The sequence below is a fragment of the Vicugna pacos genome, chromosome 9, assembly GCF_048564905.1.
Source record: "Vicugna pacos chromosome 9, VicPac4, whole genome shotgun sequence".
NCBI lineage: Eukaryota > Metazoa > Chordata > Mammalia > Artiodactyla > Camelidae > Vicugna > Vicugna pacos.
Window position 1 is genome coordinate 45,617,256 of NC_132995.1, and position 18,772 is coordinate 45,636,027.

At 40.2% G+C, this 18,772-nt stretch overlaps 1 protein-coding gene across 2 annotated transcripts; it reads right to left on the reverse strand.

The window, feature by feature from the left end:
• Positions 1–1,197: 1,197 nt before the first annotated feature.
• On the reverse strand, positions 1,198–18,711 carry LOC102526151 (ATP-dependent RNA helicase DDX19A). 2 transcript variants are annotated; one of them, XM_072967710.1, is made up of 12 exons: positions 18,550–18,711; positions 15,913–15,961; positions 13,162–13,212; positions 12,124–12,259; positions 9,533–9,625; positions 8,355–8,457; positions 7,844–7,958; positions 4,682–4,859; positions 4,113–4,350; positions 2,528–2,690; positions 1,868–2,059; positions 1,198–1,453 (listed from the first exon to the last, which is right to left on the reverse strand). In XM_072967710.1, the coding sequence occupies exons 1-12, from the start codon at positions 18,604–18,606 to the stop codon at positions 1,392–1,394; spliced, it is 1,437 nt and encodes a 478-aa protein (XP_072823811.1). In that variant the 5' UTR covers positions 18,607–18,711; the 3' UTR covers positions 1,198–1,391. The 2 variants fall into 2 exon arrangements, with proteins under 2 accessions (XP_072823811.1, XP_072823812.1); XM_072967711.1 differs by lacking the exons at positions 12,124–12,259; positions 13,162–13,212; positions 15,913–15,961; positions 18,550–18,711 and adding an exon at positions 11,769–11,823.
• Positions 18,712–18,772: the final 61 nt, after the last annotated feature.

Genomic DNA, 18,772 nt, shown 5'->3' on the forward strand with positions numbered 1-18,772 from the left:
GTGGGCAACACAGCACAGTGGAAGCCCCCAGATGCCTATCATTAGGAGCCATGAAGTAAATGCTGGGGCAGCTACACGCTGGAATGATGCCATTGTTGAGAGTGAGGTACATCCACATCACATTTGAGAGATACACTGGTAAGTGAAAAGGCAGGCTACACAAGAACAAATGTTCACATTTTTGTAAAAGGAAAGTAGGTTGATATATGCAAACAGAAGGCAAACAGTTCACCAAACTGTCAGCAATGATGATCCCAGAGAGGTAGGGACATAGAGCACTTGTATGTTTTTTTAATATATACACACACACACGCATCTTTTTTTAATGAGCATATATTAGTCTAATAAGCAGAAAAATACAAGTAAAAACAAATCATGATTAGTAAAGCGTTTCATAATTATTTTTAAATTTCTTAACATAATGAATATGGGTATAGCTCTAATTTATCCATCCTTATTCATACAGACAATGTATGAATTAAAGTAACCAATAGTGGTATTAAGGATGAACAGCATTAGTTTTCACTTGATCATAAATTCCTTTCCAAACTCTGCAGCTCACCTCCAGGCAGTGTGACACCCATGGGTGAGAATCAACTCACTGGGCCAGTTGCATCAGAAAACCACCTGAAGTCCTCTGGCTGCTGTGACTGACAACAGGTACTTGAGCAGACAGAGCAATTGCAGGTGGTGAAGGTAGGCCTGGATCATCTCCCTTGCAGGCCAGTCCCTCTGAAGATTCACTGAATTCCATGCTTCTCCCCAAATCTGAGGTTCACACAAGTAGCCAAGATGCTCAAACAGGGAGAAACAGGGATATCCTCTTGGCATAGAAAACAGTTAAAAGGGATGGGCTGGAACATCTCTGAATTTGAGAAGGAAGGTAGCCAGGGGCAAGAGACATTTGTGTCAAGTCTCTTGTCACAAAGGACAGAGAAGGGGGGCTACTCCCCATGCTCCATCCATGCATGGGGCTCATACAGCTGTGCTGCCCGGGCCACTCCTGCCCTCTGCCCACACCACTCTCATTCTTCAGGGGCTGGAGGCTGGTCCCAACACCCCTGGCCAGAAAACAGGCAGGGGATCCTAGGGCCAGCAATTACTAGCAGTGACCACATTATTATAAAGCTGGGGGAAACTGTGTCTTTCTTCCCTCTCCTTTTAAAGGGAGAGGGAAGAAAGACTAAACTTTTCAAAATGCATTTTTTCCTACCTTCCCCCATCATTTGCACAATTTTTGTCAAGTCCAAACGTAATTTAAAATGAGGTAGGTAGTTTCTCTCTACTCGTGCCTTCATCTCTGTGGTGACTGTCAAGGGCTAGGCCGTGAAAGCACTAGTGTCCACGCAGGGGGAGCGCCAAGGGCGGGCACCACTGACTGCTGCAGCTTCTCAGTTGGCTATTTTCTCAATCTCGTCCAAATCATCCGTATCCAGTCTTTCTATTTTTTTATCTGGGGGAGAAATGGAATTCAAAGAGAGATCAACATGGGGTTACACAGAGACAACCACCAGGGAAGGGGCCACACAGCAGGGAGAGAGGAAACTCAGGTCTCCGCCCCCTAGGAACTTCTGTGCCTCTGGCCACAGGGATCCTTCACGGAACCCCAGAGGCTTCCGGTGACTGAGCGAGGGACACTGACAACAGTCAGAGCACTGGGCCCTGCAGCCTGGCCAAGGGGGACTGTCATTCAAGTCCCCGAGCCCCAAACTCTCCAGGTGTGCTCTTTGAGAACTTCCGCGTTGTAGGGAAGGAGGAAAATGGGACGGAAACAAAGGCCTCTCTCAGGGACACAGGAAAACCTCCCCTTCCCCCTGACTTGCCCCTGTAAGGCAAGGGCGGGGCAGGGATCCTCCAGAGGACTCACTGAAGTGCTCCTGGATTCTGTTCAGGATGTTCATGCTGTGCTTGCTGTCCACCATGTTCACTGCCAGGCCCCTCTTGCCAAAGCGGCCGGTGCGCCCGATCCGGTGCAGGTAGGTCTCATTGTCCGGGTTCCCATCCTTGTCCACGGGGAGGTCAAAGTTGATGACGACAGACACCTGTTCAACGTCGATGCCTGCAGGGAGGAGAGGTGGAGAGGAGTAAGGCAGGATGTAACTCACTGTCACCCACACTCGGGCCTGCACACACCAACCTCAGGTGGAAGAAGAGTCTGGGACGGGCCAGCTCTGGGATTTGGACAGAGGGGCAGATGGCAGAACCCAGAGGGGAAAAACAGAACTTCCACAGATGCTGGCCAAATTACAAGATCAGTCAAAGCCTCTGCTGGATACAAGTATGTGGAGAAGCAGCTAAAGCCTCACTGGGGACCCCAAGAAGAGCAGGCGCCATTCTAAACCACTAAGTCAGGACTCCTGGTTTCTGCAAAAGTTATCATCTGCTGAGGGAATCTAAACAGGCTCTCCTAGCAAACAGTGTCGCTACCAAGCGCACCTGCTCTCCCCCACACCACCAGAGTGTCTCCCACACGAGGATTTCTCTTGCTCCCTTGAGCCTAGCATACTGAGGTATGTTCTGTGCTCACCGCGGGCACACACATTGGTGGTGACCAGAACCTTCTCTTTGCCCTCTCGGAAGCGCTCAATCACGGCAGCCCTCTGCTCCACCACCATCTCACCGCTCAGCAGAGCCACCTGGTGGCCTTCTTTTGAGAGCTCTGCTGCCAGCCAGCTAGCTGTTTTACGGGTCTGAAAGGAAGACAACAGTTGAAAAATGAAGTAACTTAAGAGAATATTTTTGATCTGGAAGACTACTTTAGCAGCTAAGCGTTACAATTCCTACAATTCTTAACATGATATAGTGTGAAAGTAACAATGTCACTTGTGTGGTAATCGTAAAAAAATATTAATTTTAATATAATTACAAGGGGAAAAAAAATCAGAGAAATTCTAAAAACTAGTTAGTAGCCTGGCCTCTTCAAGATGTCCATGTCATGAAAGGTGGAGAAACTGTTCGAGATTAAGGGAGTCTTAACAGACATGACACTAAATGCAACAAACAATCTCTAATTGGCTCTAAGGTTTAACAGCAGGAGCCAAAAGCAATGAAGAACATTTTGGTACATACGGGGAAAGTGGCACGTGAATGGGCTGCAGAGGGGACACTAACGCTGCCATCATCGTGAAAAGTGCGACAATATATTGTGCTCATGCAGGAGTAGTCTCATTCTTAGGAAGCATCTGAAGTGTCCTGATGTCCACCACTCACCTTAAAATGCTTCAGCAAAAAAGAAAAAGTCCAGATATCCCACACACACAAGCTTATGGGTAAAGCAAATATGGCTAAGTGTTGACAATAGGTGACAGGTCTAACTGTGCTTATTTTATTTTTTTTCATCTTTTCTGTAGGTTTAAAAGTTTCAATCTGATGACTGAAAAATTGTGCTGAACACTGGAATTTGACACAACATTGTAAAATGATTATAAATCAACAAAAAATGTTAAAAAAAAAGGAAATAATACACAAAATGTTATGATAAATCAGAGAAAAAAATGTGACAGTGAGTGTGTATATGTCCATGAATGACTAAAAGTTTCAATCTGAGTTTGGGGGAGGGATGCCAGTCCTCAAAAAAATTTTTTTTTAATTTACAAGTCTTCCATTAACAGAGTAAGAGCTGTCTTATTTTTATATCCCTTAACAGCATTTTGATGTTTTCTTCAGAGATCTTATTCCTGAAAAAATTTTTTGGATCCTCAGTTTAATGGGATCCATCCATCCTTCCATTTTCTAAGTGTTTGTGTTTGAGACTGAAAAACTACTTATTTTCTATTAATTTTGTAACCATTTTGTTTAGTTTCTTATTTTTCCTGTAAGTATCAGTTAATTTTTTTGGGTTTTCTAATGTATCATCTTCAAATATTAAAGTTCAGGGAGCTCTACGCTCTGACTATGGATACCTCGGGATACTAAGAAGAAATTGTTTCTTGCATCTTCACAAACCACCTCCTTTCTAGCCACGGAGAGGGAACCTGGCCCCAGCACTAAGGTGGAGCTGGCTGAGAGGGAGGGGTGGGGCCACACCCTCCAGGGAGCTCCTCCCCCACAGGCCGCCGCCTCCGCCTCCTCCTCCTCCTCCTCCCCCTGCTCCTGCTGCTGCTGCTACTCACATGACAGAAGATCATCGCTTGAGCGATGGTGATGGCCCCATACAGGTTGCACAGGGCCTGGAACTTCTCGTCTCTGTTATTGCACAGGACGTAATACTGCTTGATGGTGTCCAGCGTCTCCTCCTCGCGCTTCAGTTTGATGATATTTGGGTCTGGAACCACTTTCTGGGCAAATTTCCATACAGAGTCTTCAAAGGTGGCAGAGAAAAGCAGCATCTGGCAGTTCCTGGGCAGCATCCTGCAAGGGAAGGCCCAGGTGTTCGGCATGACCCGCCCAAATGTTTCACTGGGAGGGACAGAAGCACGGCCTCCCAGGCCAGGGTGACCTACACCCCCAGGAAGGCAGCAGAGAGGAGACGAACACTGCAGGAAGGAGGTGCGAGCAGACACAGGGCAGGGACGGGGTGCCAGTAGTTCCCTAAGTCTCCTTCCTCAGCGCAGGCTGGGAGTGTGGTCCATGCTGACACGGAAATGGCCCATCAGACAAATGCTCCTGGAGCAGTGGAGGAAAGAACCTGGCAGGGGCAAAATGGAGTCTGGAGAGTTCCTCCTGCCTCAAGTGTCCCTACCTCTGGATGCGGATGCTCTGATCTTGGTGGCCCTGAGTAGCTATCATCACGTCAGCCTCGTCCAGAACAAACACCTTAATCCTCTTGGGGTCAATGAACTTGAGCTTGGAGCACCAGTCCAGAACGGTCCCAGGAGTGCCAATGACAATGTGCTCACTGATCTTCTGACCTCTTTCCACTGCGGAGACAAGATGTGTCTGTGGGTATTTTCATGGCTAAACCAGCTTTAGAAATCAAAGCCTTGCCCATCCTTCCAAATCTAGTAGAACAAGTTAACTCAAGATTTCAAAATATACAGAAGTATTATCCAAAATTCCTGGGTTCTTCCACTACAAGATGGGCATCGTGACACCCGTCTCACTGCACTGTCGGGATTAAATCCTCCACACTGAACCCTCCATAAGTATTAGTTTCCCTTTTCCTACTTTCTCCTGTAATTCACCATCATCGAACTCTCTCTCTGGCATTACTCATCCTTTTCATACCATCCTTCACTCATGGTTCATTAATTTCCTCATAAATTGGTAGTTTAGACTCCAAGGATCTTGGCCCGATGGTTTCTTGCTTTGTTAGATATTGTAATTGTGTAGATAATTTTCCTCAGTACAAATTCTCTTTAAAACACACATTACTCTCAAATTATACCTGGTGGGAGTAGAGGGATACAGCCAAGTATAAAATTACTAATGCACTGTAGCCTTTGACCAATACTTCCACTATTAGGAATCAATCCTATACGTATATGAATATGTGTGAAGTAACATATCCAAGGATATGCATGTATCAAAACATAGCTAATCAGGCAAAATGATACACCCAATGTAAGATACCAATAAAAGTATAAAACTGTTTAGGAACTGATATTGAGCAATCTCCAAAATACATTATTAAATGTGAAAAAAAATTGCAGAGCAATTTGCATACCAAAAAGGGCAAAAAAGAATACAGATAATATACGTACGTGTATGTGAATGTACATGTTATATATTTACACACACATGATTATTTGCCTGTAGCCGCACAGACTATCTCTGTAGGACACATGAGAATTAGTTAGTACTAGGTACCTTTAGGAAAGAGAACTAGGTGGTTGAAAGGTATGAGAGAAAGAAAAGTTTCTTCCATACATCCTTTCAATTTTGAAACATGTGAGTATCTTTATTTTAAAAATAAAGTTTAAGATTTGAGAAGGGGAGTTTGGAAGTCATCAACTATCTATTGGAAAAGTTTTAAATGAAGTCTTACATACAATGGTTCTCATTGTCCATTGCCCATCAGTCTAAACTGAACTTTTAAAAAATGATACATTAGTTAATATATTAATTCTTTATACACAGTGAAGTCCCCTGCTATTTATTATAAAACAATCTAGAGAAGATACATGTTGTCACAAGATTCTGGTACACTACATTTGTGTGCACCCATCAGTTTGAGACATTAATACAAAAATATCCAACTTAATAACTATTAGTTAAAGTGTTCTTGCTGCATGCTGAAATATGACGGTTTTCTCCAGGAAAAGCTCATTTGTGATTATTCATGTGGTAAACTGCACTAGTCATTTTCATTTGTTGACTGACAAACTACAGAAAATCAAGGAGGGAATCTGATAAACACTTTCTTGAAAATTAGCAAAGAGAGCCTGTCTCTTCAATGAAAATAATCAGCTGTTATTTGCTGTCATGGTAACATTTAAGCTTAAGAGAAAATTAGAATTCAAATTTTGAAAAAACCTGTAGGTGCAGTTATAAGAAGGCTGAGCATTTCTCCATGTATAAACCCCTCTGAGGAGTTTGGTGGTGATTATTAGTGCATTTTAAATGCTATTTAAAATTTTGTATAATGAAACATGTCAGCATTTGGAAGATCAGCATAACTCAGTAAGACAGGATTTTCCAAATGACTAAGGTATGATATTAAAAAATCATTCTTGGGAAAAGATGCATTCAAAGTGCAAGAGAGAGACCAAGGAATTTTAATGTAAAAGCACCAAGAGTTTATTAATATGATTTCAGATGTCACATTGCAACTAACTTTTAAGTAATTACCCCTTGTTAAGTTTTGGTGAGGCATCGAAAAAAAAAGAGTATCTGTAATTATCTGAAAGGTCAGATTTTCTTCTTTTCTTCCAAAGTAAGTACTTAAAAAATTTCTCAATTTTTGGCTTCCGATAAGGCAGAAATCAAGAGATAACCTGCAGAAACAAAAATGCTTTGGGGTCCTAAACAATGTTTAAAGCAGTGTAAGAGACCACAAAGTTGAAGAACTTTTGGAATTCTAAACTGCTGGGTGGAAGGGATGTCTCTCTTCCATTTCTTCTAGGTAATGCCAACTACTTCCTGAAGTGATCGTGCCAGTGTATACTCCCCACTGGAGCATATGAGTGTTCCAATTCTTCCACATCCTTGCCAACACTTGGTGGTGTCAGACTCCCTCATTTCTACCCCTTGAGAGGCATATAGTGGTTTCAACTGATGCTTCCTTGATGACTAGTGAGGCTCATCAATTTTTCATATTTACTGACCATCTGAATTCCTTCTTTTGTGACGCATCTATTCATCTGGGACTCTTCTGTCCATTTTCCTATGAAAATGTTTACTTTTTTCTTATTGATTTGTAGTTTTATATACTTTGACAACTTCCCTATCACCCCTAATCTACCTGCTCCTCCCCCTACTCTAACGCACACTCCCTACACACTGCAGACAAGGAAGAAAGACTCGTTGGAAGGATTTCTGATTTTGATAAGACCAAGTTAACTGTCTGTGCTCTTAGATTACTCTTAACTAATGCTGTGCTTAACTTTTAGAGAAAGGGATCTGACCCAACCTACCATCCTCAGTGCTAAGCCCTCCCTAGTAAGCAGCTTCCAGAACTCTGGATGCCAAATCCAAAACCCTGTCTCTTCAGTGGAAAAGTTCACACTTTAAGAACTCCATGACCCATGTGATTTAAAAAAAAAAAACTTCAAATCTTATTTTAAGAGTGGAGAGGATTAATAACAAGTCAGCAAGTATTTAAATAGATTTGCTAAAAGCAGTGGATCTGGGCTCCAAGATCAGACTGAATCAGAAAGTTGAATATGGTCATCACATCTTCAAAATTCAAACATCCAGCCACCCACCCCGACTCACGGCATAGGTCTTGTCCCTTCATACTCACATTTATTGCCTCGAACAGCATAAGCAAGCTTTAGTTCTGGATGAAATTTGCCCATCTGCTCAATCACTTTTCCTGTTTGGAGCGCCAGCTCATATGTTGGGGAGAGGCACAGACACTGACAGGCAGATCATAGAGGATGAGTTTAGAAGAGCCTTGCAGTAACAGACAACAGGCTCTAAAGCAGCAAGTACACTGCTGTCATTACCACTTGAACACTACAGGGAACCACATCCTTGTCAACCAGGTCCACCTCTTAGCTATAGATGGAAGCCTTCAGTAGAGAGCCCTGGCTTGGTGGATGCCTTCAGAAGCCACTGTTTCAGGTTGCTGATTCCGACTCAACTCTACCCAGGTCAGGGCCTGGTGTGCTACGGAGCTTTGCCTGAGCCACAATCTGAGGCATCAGAAACATTCAGGCTCCACCAGGAGCACTCTCGTTAATCTCCTACCAGATGGTGCCACCCTTCCCAGGACAAGCAAGCCAGAGCCCCCAGGATTCCCCAGCCCTCACCTGGGGGTATCTCTCTGCTGGTTCCACTCGGCTGAGCATGGCTAGGACGAAGGCAGCTGTTTTACCAGTACCAGACTGAGACTGGGCAATCAGGTTTTGTGGACTGGATTAAGGGAGAACCGAGATGAAGATAATATTAGGTAAAACAATCAAGTGTCCAAATGTTCTTTTTGGGTGGTAGGAATATGGATATTCCCCCTTCATGCTCCTATTACCCAGGTTTTCTGCACTGAGCACAAAGATAATTTCTTTATATGTTGTTTAAAAAACTGCTTAAATATTAAGGGAAATAATGATTCTTTTAGATGGGCTCACACTAAGAAATCCTCACTCTAGACTCTAGCACAGCTAGAGTGCCCTCATTTTGTACCCCAAGGGCCCATGGAAATTAAGACTGCAGAGTAAGATCTGTGCTGAGACAAGTCCCCGGGGACATTTTCTGTTGAGCCATATGTGTCTCCAGGACTTGGCTCCTTCTGTGTGCTCCTGTTTCTCATCTTTATGGAAAATTTATAATACCAAATCAGATGCTTTAGAGGGAACTTTCACATTTCACTTCACGTTTGTTGTGGAAATAGGTGGCATTTTTATCATTAAAAAAAGAGAAATAATAATAGAGTTGAATAAAAAAAAAGTTGCTACAAAAAGTATGATAACATTTATCTAAGGTTTAAAAATATGCAAACTCCTCTTTAGATTCTTAGGGACACATAGATATTTGGTAAAAGGATAAAGAAATTAGAGAATGATGACCCACGTCAGGATGAGGTTCACTTGGGTGGAAGACAGAGCTGTGAACAGAGAGGAGTACATGGGGGCTTCAGTTGTCAACTAGATTAATAACACTTCACTTTTTGGCAGGATGGGGTTGCAGAGATGTTCCTGGTTATTGCTCATGATACCTTTTTGTAGGTCTCAAAAATTTCAAAAACTTAAAAACCCAGCTTTTAGAATTGCATAGATTAACAGCACCAATTTTCTCTATCAGTTTTCATTAAGTAGAAAAAGCAGAAACTGTACTGAATTGCATCTGAGTCTCTCTGCACTTGTCCAAGCTGTTTCCCTGAAAGAAGCATGCTGCCCTCAATGGCCCATCTTGTGCTCAGGAACACTATGGCTCTTGGTGGGAGAGGTTAAACCAAATTCTTAAGAGGTGCACTGGGGTCTGTGATACTTACGGCTCAGCAAGCATCATGGGTAACGCGTTCTCTTGTATCTTGGATGGTCGATTGAAGCCCATGGCATAGACTCCCTGGAGAAGCTGTGGTTTCCTAGGAGGCCAAGGAGAGATAGGATGGATTCCTAGTCGTTGAAATTGTTTTAAAGGCCTAGAATTTTATTTTCCCATATATCTAGCAAAGAATGGTACTTCCCATCTGTCAGACGTATTTCCCTATGCCTTAAGAGATACTATCTAAAACAAAACCAACATCTTTCCATACTAAATCTTAATCTGAAACAATTATGCAATTTATAAAATTCAGGCTAGTTTCCTTCTTTTCTTTCTTGGAAAAATTCATCCTTTCAGCAGACCTACAAATCTGGTTGGCCTTGAATAACAAATGTTCTCTGGATACTGCAAGAATGCTATTTATTAATTTACAGTATAAAATAAATTATAAAGGACATAGCTAAAAAATAAACACTGCTTACTATACCGCTAAGATACAGAAGTCCCTTTAGAGACTGGGATTTCACTATACATTTCTCAGTGCAGATACTCCACTGAACCACAGTTCATTTTGTGTTCATGGATCTTACAAAGCCAGCTGCGCAAGAACTCGGGGCAATCAAGAGGTAAGAAAATTGATTCAGCCAGTTTCTAGTAAACAGATAAGGGGAGTTCAGTTATACTGAACTTTACATATGCTCAGATTTACTCACTATGTCTGGTTAAAAATCAAGACTAGAAAAGCAACAACTTCTTATCTAAGTAGCCACACCTCAAGTATCAATTAAAGTTGCTCTTACAGTGCATTTATAATAAGCTCTCTGCTACATCTAAATTGACAAGGTGTTTAACAAAAATCACACCAGATTATTTTTAAAGAAAAATTAAACCAAGTCAAGACTGTTCTCTAAGCCTTCCATAGAATTTAACAGACTCCCTAAAAGGCAGTTCTTCTGGTATATGCTGATTCTTTGGTTCAGAATCAAAGAACTTTGAAAAGTAACGTACTTCCATTTGGAAGAAAAGGCTATGAAGCTTAATAGATTCTGACTTGGTTGCCAAGGAAACAGAGTCACTACTGAACAAGGACTCAAGTGATCTAGGAGCTATCAGTGGCTCATTATTTCTCTTTTATTTTGCAGATTCAAATATTTTCAGTACAAGGTAGACCAAATATATTAGGTGACTTAGGTTTTATTCTTTGTTTCCTTTGGCTACTAATAACTAAATCAGAGAGAATTTAACTTTTCAAAGAGGAAAATTCAGCAATACTTGGTCTGAGAGCTCCAGTCCTTTCAATGAAAGGAACTTAAAAAAAAATACTGATATTTGGAAAAGCAAACTGTCAGTTCAAGAAACAATAGAGCACATCCAGCTGCCCTGACAGTTATGAACAAAAGCAGAGATGGCAGGTTTGCTGAAAAAAGCCCTTGACAGAGGAAATATACACAGGAAAGTATAACTTCCTGAAAACACTGAAAAGGCCACATTTAAAAAAAACTTGTTCTTAGCGGGAGGGTGTAGCTCAGTGGTAGAGCGCCTGCCTAGCATACACAAGGTCCTAGGTTCGATCCCCAGTACCTCTATTAAAAAAGATAAATAAATTAAAGAACCTAATTATCCCCCCCAAAAAATAAAAAACTTGTTCTTAGCTACTGCTTCATTAACAACTTGATTTGGTTCTAGTTAGCTCTCTTATTTTAAATGTCTCTTACTCTACAATGGTGGCAACAGTTGGAAGGAATGTGGCCTCTACTTGCCCACAGTGGGCATATGATAGATTCTGCTGAACAAAGACAAAGAATCCATTTATTCCACGACTTTCTTATTTACCACCTATTTTCTGTCTGGGATTTTGGTCCTGGCAGGCAGCAAGAGGTAGTTATGTCTTATGTTACTCATAACACCCAGCACAGTGGCATGTACCTAAACCAATGACCCCTAAACACCCCTTTACTAACTTACTGAAGGAAACAAAACGCTTGGTATGACATTTCATAATTCTCTGCCTTTAAAATAAGGACGCAGTAGAAGTTATTCTTAGCACAATGCCATAAATTTCCACCCTTAATGCTTAATTCAGGGCTCTGAATTTTTAAAAAAATTCTGGAACGTTGAAGGCTGCTTTCCACTGTAGGTATTGGGAATTCTGAACAGGCTTTTCTTTTTTTTTGACAGATTTTATAAAAGCAGATAAACTGTTCTTAAGACTGTAAACCCTATAGTCTAACAAAAGGGCTTACCTAATAAGAAATGTTCCTGACATCCAGAAATCACCTGTCAGCCAATATTTTATTGAAAGTTCTAAGAGCATAAAAGAAAAAAGACTTTCAGCTATGATGAATAAATCTGTGGCATTTAAAAATCCCTACCTAGAGGAAGAGAACTAGGTAGCCAAGAGACAAGAGTGGGAAGGAGACCGTCACTGTAAACATTTTCATACTTTTTAACTTTTGAATCATGGTTAGTCAAAGAAGTAAATACATTAAGATTTTTGAAAAATAAAAGTGGAAAGTAAATTTCCACAAGATCTCGGATGCTAAGTGTTATAAAGTAGGGACTGGCAAAGAACAACTGTTCCAAGAAACGAACACTCACAGGCGTAGCTCCTCAAAGGACTTCACTGAGTAGAGCGGGGAGTTTGGATCCCGCTGCAGGACTTCCACCTGGTTGGTGTTATCGACAAGGTTGCTTCTGATCAGCTTGTTGAGTAAGGACTGGGCAGCTCTGTCCTCTGTCAGGAAAAAAAAACCAGTAGATCTTCATATTCATCAGGCAAACCTCACCCTCGTGAAACCCCTCTCTCCACGTCTGTAATCACACTGAGGTGCCAGCAAGGTGTGAGAAAGACACAATCACACCAAAAGGTCTCACTTTAAACTCCTGACTGCTAAACTCCAGTGGGCTGAGATGCCTTTCTATACTCCACTCCTCACCCCCACCTGCGTTTGTACGCGTGTTCTCCACCTTCACCCCTATAACTTGGACATCTGTGCCTGGAGGCTAACCCCTGACTTGTACAACAGGCCCCATCCCTTCTTGCTGAAAGGGCATTTCTCCCAGCACTGACCTTCTCTCTCGCATTATCAGATTCCCCCTCCAATGGATCATTCCCACCAGCACATGTACACGTTTTAACATCTCTCACCGTAAATCTGCTTCCTCCTTTACCCCACATCCTGATCCAGTTACTGCCCCGATTCTCTGCTTCCCTTTGTGGAACACTCCCTGACAAGGCTGTCTGTACTCATAGCTCCACTTCCTCTTCTCCCCTTCCCTGTGAAATGTACACTGAATAGACTTTAAATATAACCTCCCCACTTGACCTTAACAGCCCTTGTCAAGTTCACCAATGACTTCTACACTCTAAATCAACTGAACAGAACAATTTTTAGTTCTTAACCAACCTAGTACCTACCTATAGATGATTCCCTACTTTTGAAACATTTCCTTCTTCTGGTTTCTGGGATACTACTCTCTTTTGATTCTCCTTCTATCTGACTTGACTGTTCTCAATATCCTTTGCTGATTCTCCCTCATCTCCTTGATCATATAACTAAGAGTACCTCTGGCTCCAGAGAGGCATGTCTTGGGTGATATAACATCTCTTGCTACAGGGTTTCAAAGAGTAGTTACCTTTCTCTTCTTCATCTGTTTTCTCTGGAGTGGCATTGGCTTTGATAACACCTACACAAGAAAACAGTTGTCATAATCAGAAAGGCAAATATTAAATCCACTCAAAAGGTGGGACAATATAAATATCAAACCTTATTTAAGTGGTCAAAATGTAAATAGTTGGTATTTCTTTATGTTTAATGGATTTTTATTCCTAGGAAATTTAATGCATAAGAAAATTTCAAATTTCTAGAAATCCTGGCTGACTTTAAAGTGATCAGAATAGGTTACCTCTGATTTACTTATCCTAATTTAAAATATAGCATTGTATTAGCACACACGATTAGACATGAGAAAGAAAATAAAGGTATTAAAAATTAAAAGAAAGTAAAATGACCACTTGTAGAATATATGATTGTAAACTTACAGGACTTTGAGTATCAACTTAAAAATGACTACAAAATAAGATATCTCAGCAAAAGATTAAAAGAGCTATGTACAAAATAAAAAGAAATCAATGGCTTTTATAGATATAAACAGATATAATTAAAAAGATTCTACTTATAATAGCACCTAGAAATATAAAATACTGCACCCAGAAATAAAGTTAACAAAAAATATGAGACTTACATGAAAAAACCTTTAAAACATTCATAAAATAATGCAAAGAGATAAAGCTAAAAAGTCCATAAACTAAAATGGAATTCTAAGATATTCAATTAACTGAAAAGGCAGGAAAAGAGGCAGAGAAATAAAATATGAAGGGACAAACAGGACAGTAAAATAGTAAACAGCAAATAGTAAAACTGTTAACCTAAACCCAATCACATCAATAATTCCATTAAATGTAAATAGATAAAACACTCTAACTAAAAGTTAGAAATTATTAGAATGGATTAAAAAGCAAGATTCAACTGTCAGCTGTCTACAAGAGCAGGTGGCAATACAGCTCCATGGTAGAGCACTTGCTTAGTATGCACAAGGTCCTGGGTTCAATTCCCAGTACCTCCATTAAAAACAAACAACAACAGAAAATACCTCTGAAAAGAAGAGTAAAGTAAACCCAAAGTAAGTAGAAAGGAAAAAAATAGAGTAGAAACCTATGAAATAAAAGACAAATGTTCAAGGAAACTAACATTGTCAAAAGCTGGCTCTTTGAAAAGATAAAAAAACTGATAAGCCTCTAGATAGACTCCTCAATAAAAAGAGTAGAACACATATTCCCACTTTTAGAAATGGAAGTAGAACAACAAGTTCACACTGTATAGCACAGGGAACTGTATTCAATATCTTTAGTACCTTACAGTGAAAAAGAATATGAAAATGTATATTATGTATGACTGAAGCATTATGCTGCACCAGAAATTGACAAAATTGTAAATTGATTATACTTCAAAAAAATATATATATACACACAAAAAAAGGTGGGGGACATCATATATCCTACAGTCATTAAAATATTCCTAAAGGGCACAAAAAGGGATTTGAAAAAATGGAAAGACATTTGGTTTCTGTAAAGACTCAACAGCATATAGATGTTAAGTTATAAATGTATCATGTCTCAAGAGAAATACCAAAAGATCCTTTTTCTTCTTAGAACTAGTCAAGTTGATTCTAAAAGGACATGTATGGAAAATAAGCAAGAACAGCCAAGAAAACTCTAAAAAAGATCAATGAATGGAGACCAGCACTCACAGATATTAAAGCATGTCATAATGCTCCAGCAATGAGAAATATGATACTGATACATGAATATGCAAAAGAAACTTGATAGATGAGAAAATGCTGAGTTTAGTATATTATACAAGTGTATCCCAAACTAGAGAGGAAAAATGTACTAATACAAAAGTAGTACCGAAACAAATCTGTAGCCATCTTGAAATTTAAAAGGTGAAACACACTAGAGAAAACAATTTAGATCCATATCTCACAAAGCATACCAGGAAAAATTCCAAAAGGATCAAAGACTAACTATGAAAACTGACTCAAATTTCAGAAACAATAATGTAAAACACTGATACATTTGACTATATAAAAATGTTTGTAGAGCAAAAATACACAAGAAATAAAGTCTAAAGACAAATAAAACTGGCAAAAGTATTAAAACTTCTATCACAGTTAAAATATGAAGTTCTTCATAATTAGAAGAGAAAAAGCTCAATAGAAAAGGAAATACAAATTCTTTTAAACTTATGAAAATTTTCAACCTTACTCATGAAATACAAATTAAAATGCTGATCCACCTATCAGATCAACTTCAAGGTTTTGACTAAAAATTCTGTGGTGAGGCTATAGGGAAGCACACATTCTTACGCTTTATTGATAGAAATGTAAATTATATAATACTATGGAGGGTACCTTGAAAATACTACTAAAAATTGCAAATGCATATACTTTTGACCATGGAATATCCATTTTGGGAGAATTTATCCTACAAACATATTTGCATACATGTAAAAAGAATTAAGTTCATCGTTATTCCACGAAGCAGTGTTTACAAGAGAAAAAGAATATGGCTGGAAAAAAAGAAAAAAATAGAATATAACCAATCCAAGTATCTATCAAAAGATAACTGGTGGCGGGGAACATATAGCTCAAGTGGTAGAGTGCATGCTTAGCATGCATGAGGTCCTGGGTTCAATCCCCAGGACCTCCATTAAAAAAACAAACAAACAAAAAACCCCCAAAAAACTTAAAGAAAGCTTCTTTCCACATTGCAGCTATGAGTGCAAAGTGAATCACACACATAGCTTATAGTTACTAGTGACTTACCATTGGTATCTGGTTTGACTTTCTCTTCCTTGATCTGCAAACTACTCATCTGAAGGGGAATAAAAAGAAACACTTAAGAGCAGAGCTATGTAATAACCAAATACCATGAATTACAAATGACCCTTAAAAACCAGAGTTTAAACTTTTAAGGGTCCACTTATCCATGGATAAACAGTACGGTACTACACAGCCCCTGGTTGGTTGAATCTGATGATGCAGAACCACATATATGGAGGGGTAATTTCAACAAATTCAGAGATTTTCAACTACAGGAAGGATTAGGGGCTCATAACCCCCATATTATTCAAGAGTCAACTGTATTTATTAAGCTAATGTACACAAGACTATATGGTTAAAAAAAATGGGGAGAGAGTCCTCCCCAACTATTAGGAAGCAATGTTTTAACACATTTAATTATACCAGCCACCCAATAAGCAGAGTGGTTAAAATCAGATACCAAGTATGTTTGGGTCTGTATTTGTGCTATTCATATCACACCTAGACTAGGGTCATAGGTTTAAAAAGATTTGAAATCAATTCTCAGTAACTGTCATTCAGGGAAGATCTGATGCTAAATACTAGATTTAAACTCTAGAGTACAGAACCATATCCTTTATAATACTTTGTGATTTGAGGATAACTGACAATTTTATACCTCTGACCTAATTCCTCCAGAACTCCAGTGCCACATTTCCAAGTGGGTACTGTACAGAAAGGAGTTAACATAGCAAGTCTGACTGCTATCCTTAGGCAAGTCAGCTTGCAAAGCTAGCCCCTGGCTGGCATCCGGGGAACCTGGATTTTGAGAGGGTTCCCACTATCCCCAGAACTACTGAGGGGTTCACTAATTATGTTTATGAAAACTTGTGGTTTATGTTAACACCTGCTTTCCTTCTAGGAGTCTGAAATTTTGGTACCTGTTAGGCAGAGATGACTATGTGCTAGGTCTCCAACAGAACCCCCAAGCACCGAGTCTCTAACGAGCTCCACTGAAAACACCTCATCCATGGCTAGAGGAATTAAACATGAATTCAACATGAATTAAACTGGGAGAGGATTCTTGGAAGCTTGTGCCTGCTTTCCTCTCGACTTTGCAACATGGGCCTTTTCCTTCTGATGATTTTGCTTTTCATTGTAATAAATCATAGCTGTGAATACAATTAATTATATCCTGAGTCCTGTGAATCCTCATCAGTGATCATCGAATCTGGACACTTCTTGAAGACTCTCAACACAGATAGCTTACCAAACTGTACTCCTTTCCTCAAATTCGGAGCAGCCAAACCTGAACTCTTCATCCTAAATATCAGATCTGCCTTTCCTCCCACTCCCTTAGTCCTGTTATTAGCACTTTTATTAATAACACCTTGTAAGATCCAGAATGAAAGCAGTAATCTTTGCCTTTATCTCCCTTCTCTTCTTTTTCCTAAATCTTTGTACCTCCATAGTTATCTCCTGAATCCCTCATCTCCACTTTCACCATTCAACATAGGCCCTCTACCTCTGGACTATTAGAGTAACTTCCACACACATCTCCTCTTCTTTAGACATCACTCCTAATATATTCTGTTCTCTGCAGTCCAATAAAACTTGCCAGCTCTAGATCTAATCTTGTCAGTATCCTTAAAAATCCCCAAACCAACCAAGTAAGGCCTCTCCTCTTTAAGTACTTAAGTCCAAAGTACACTCCCTACAATATTTTCTATACTGCTTCTACTACAACCCAATAATCTTAAGCTGCAGCAGAAATGAGTTCTGATTCCTGTTCTCTAGGCAAGTCCAGCACTTCTGTGCATTCTGTTCTTTTAAAATGCCATTCATCTTCATTTCTATCTTAAATGACTATTCTCTAATATCCAGCACAAATGTAAAATAAACCTTAATCTGTTATTCTGCAAAGAGCTACAAACTGCCAACCATGTTAAGCATGCATCTAAAAAAATGTTAAGAACAAACAAACAAACAACAACAAAGCATAAATACAGGACAGAAACAGACTCATGGACAGAGAATACAGACTTGTGGTTACCAGGGGGGTAGAGGGTGGGAAGGGATAGACTGGGATTTCAAAATTGTAGAATAGATAAACAAGATTACACTGTATAGCACAGGGAAATATACACAAAATGTTATGATAAATCACAGAGAAAAAAATGTGACAATGAGTGTGTATATGTCCATGAATGAAAAATTGTGCTGAACACTGGAATTTGACACAACATTGTAAAATGATTATAAATCAATAAAAAATGTTAAAAAAATAAATAAAAAATGTTAAGAGTAACACAGATTCACCCAGAAAACAGAGAAATCAGAAAAAGAGAATCAGCATCTGAATATGTCTTTCCTTACAATCGCCACTGAGAAGCGGGGGTGCAAGGCAAGACAGACAGAATACATAGCGGGGACGGATTTGCCATAGGATAAAAGTCTTTAAATGGCCCAGATCAAGAGATAAAGGCTCCAGATTGGTTTCTTCAGCTTTAGGCACAAATAAGGGTTAAATGATTCCCTGAGGCAAACCTTAAAGGTGTGTGGGCCACCGCTTTCCCAACCCGGGCAGTTCCCTGGACTCCCAGCAGGGTCCGCTTGGGCCCTCCTAGTATGTTTCCCCCGCACGGAACTGAAGCAACTAACCGATTTAACAGCCGCTTCCTGCTCGTCCACTGCCAGAGCCCACGAGTCAGTGGCCATGGTCCCGGGGAAGGGAGGCTGACTCGCGAAAAAAGGACCACACGCGCGGCAACAGCTGCCGTGAGCCCGCCGCAGGCGCGAGAACAACACTCACGCAGGCCGGAAGCGACGGTGCGCAAAGATGACGTCATTTCCCGCCCCGCGCCATAAGACGTCACTATTCCGT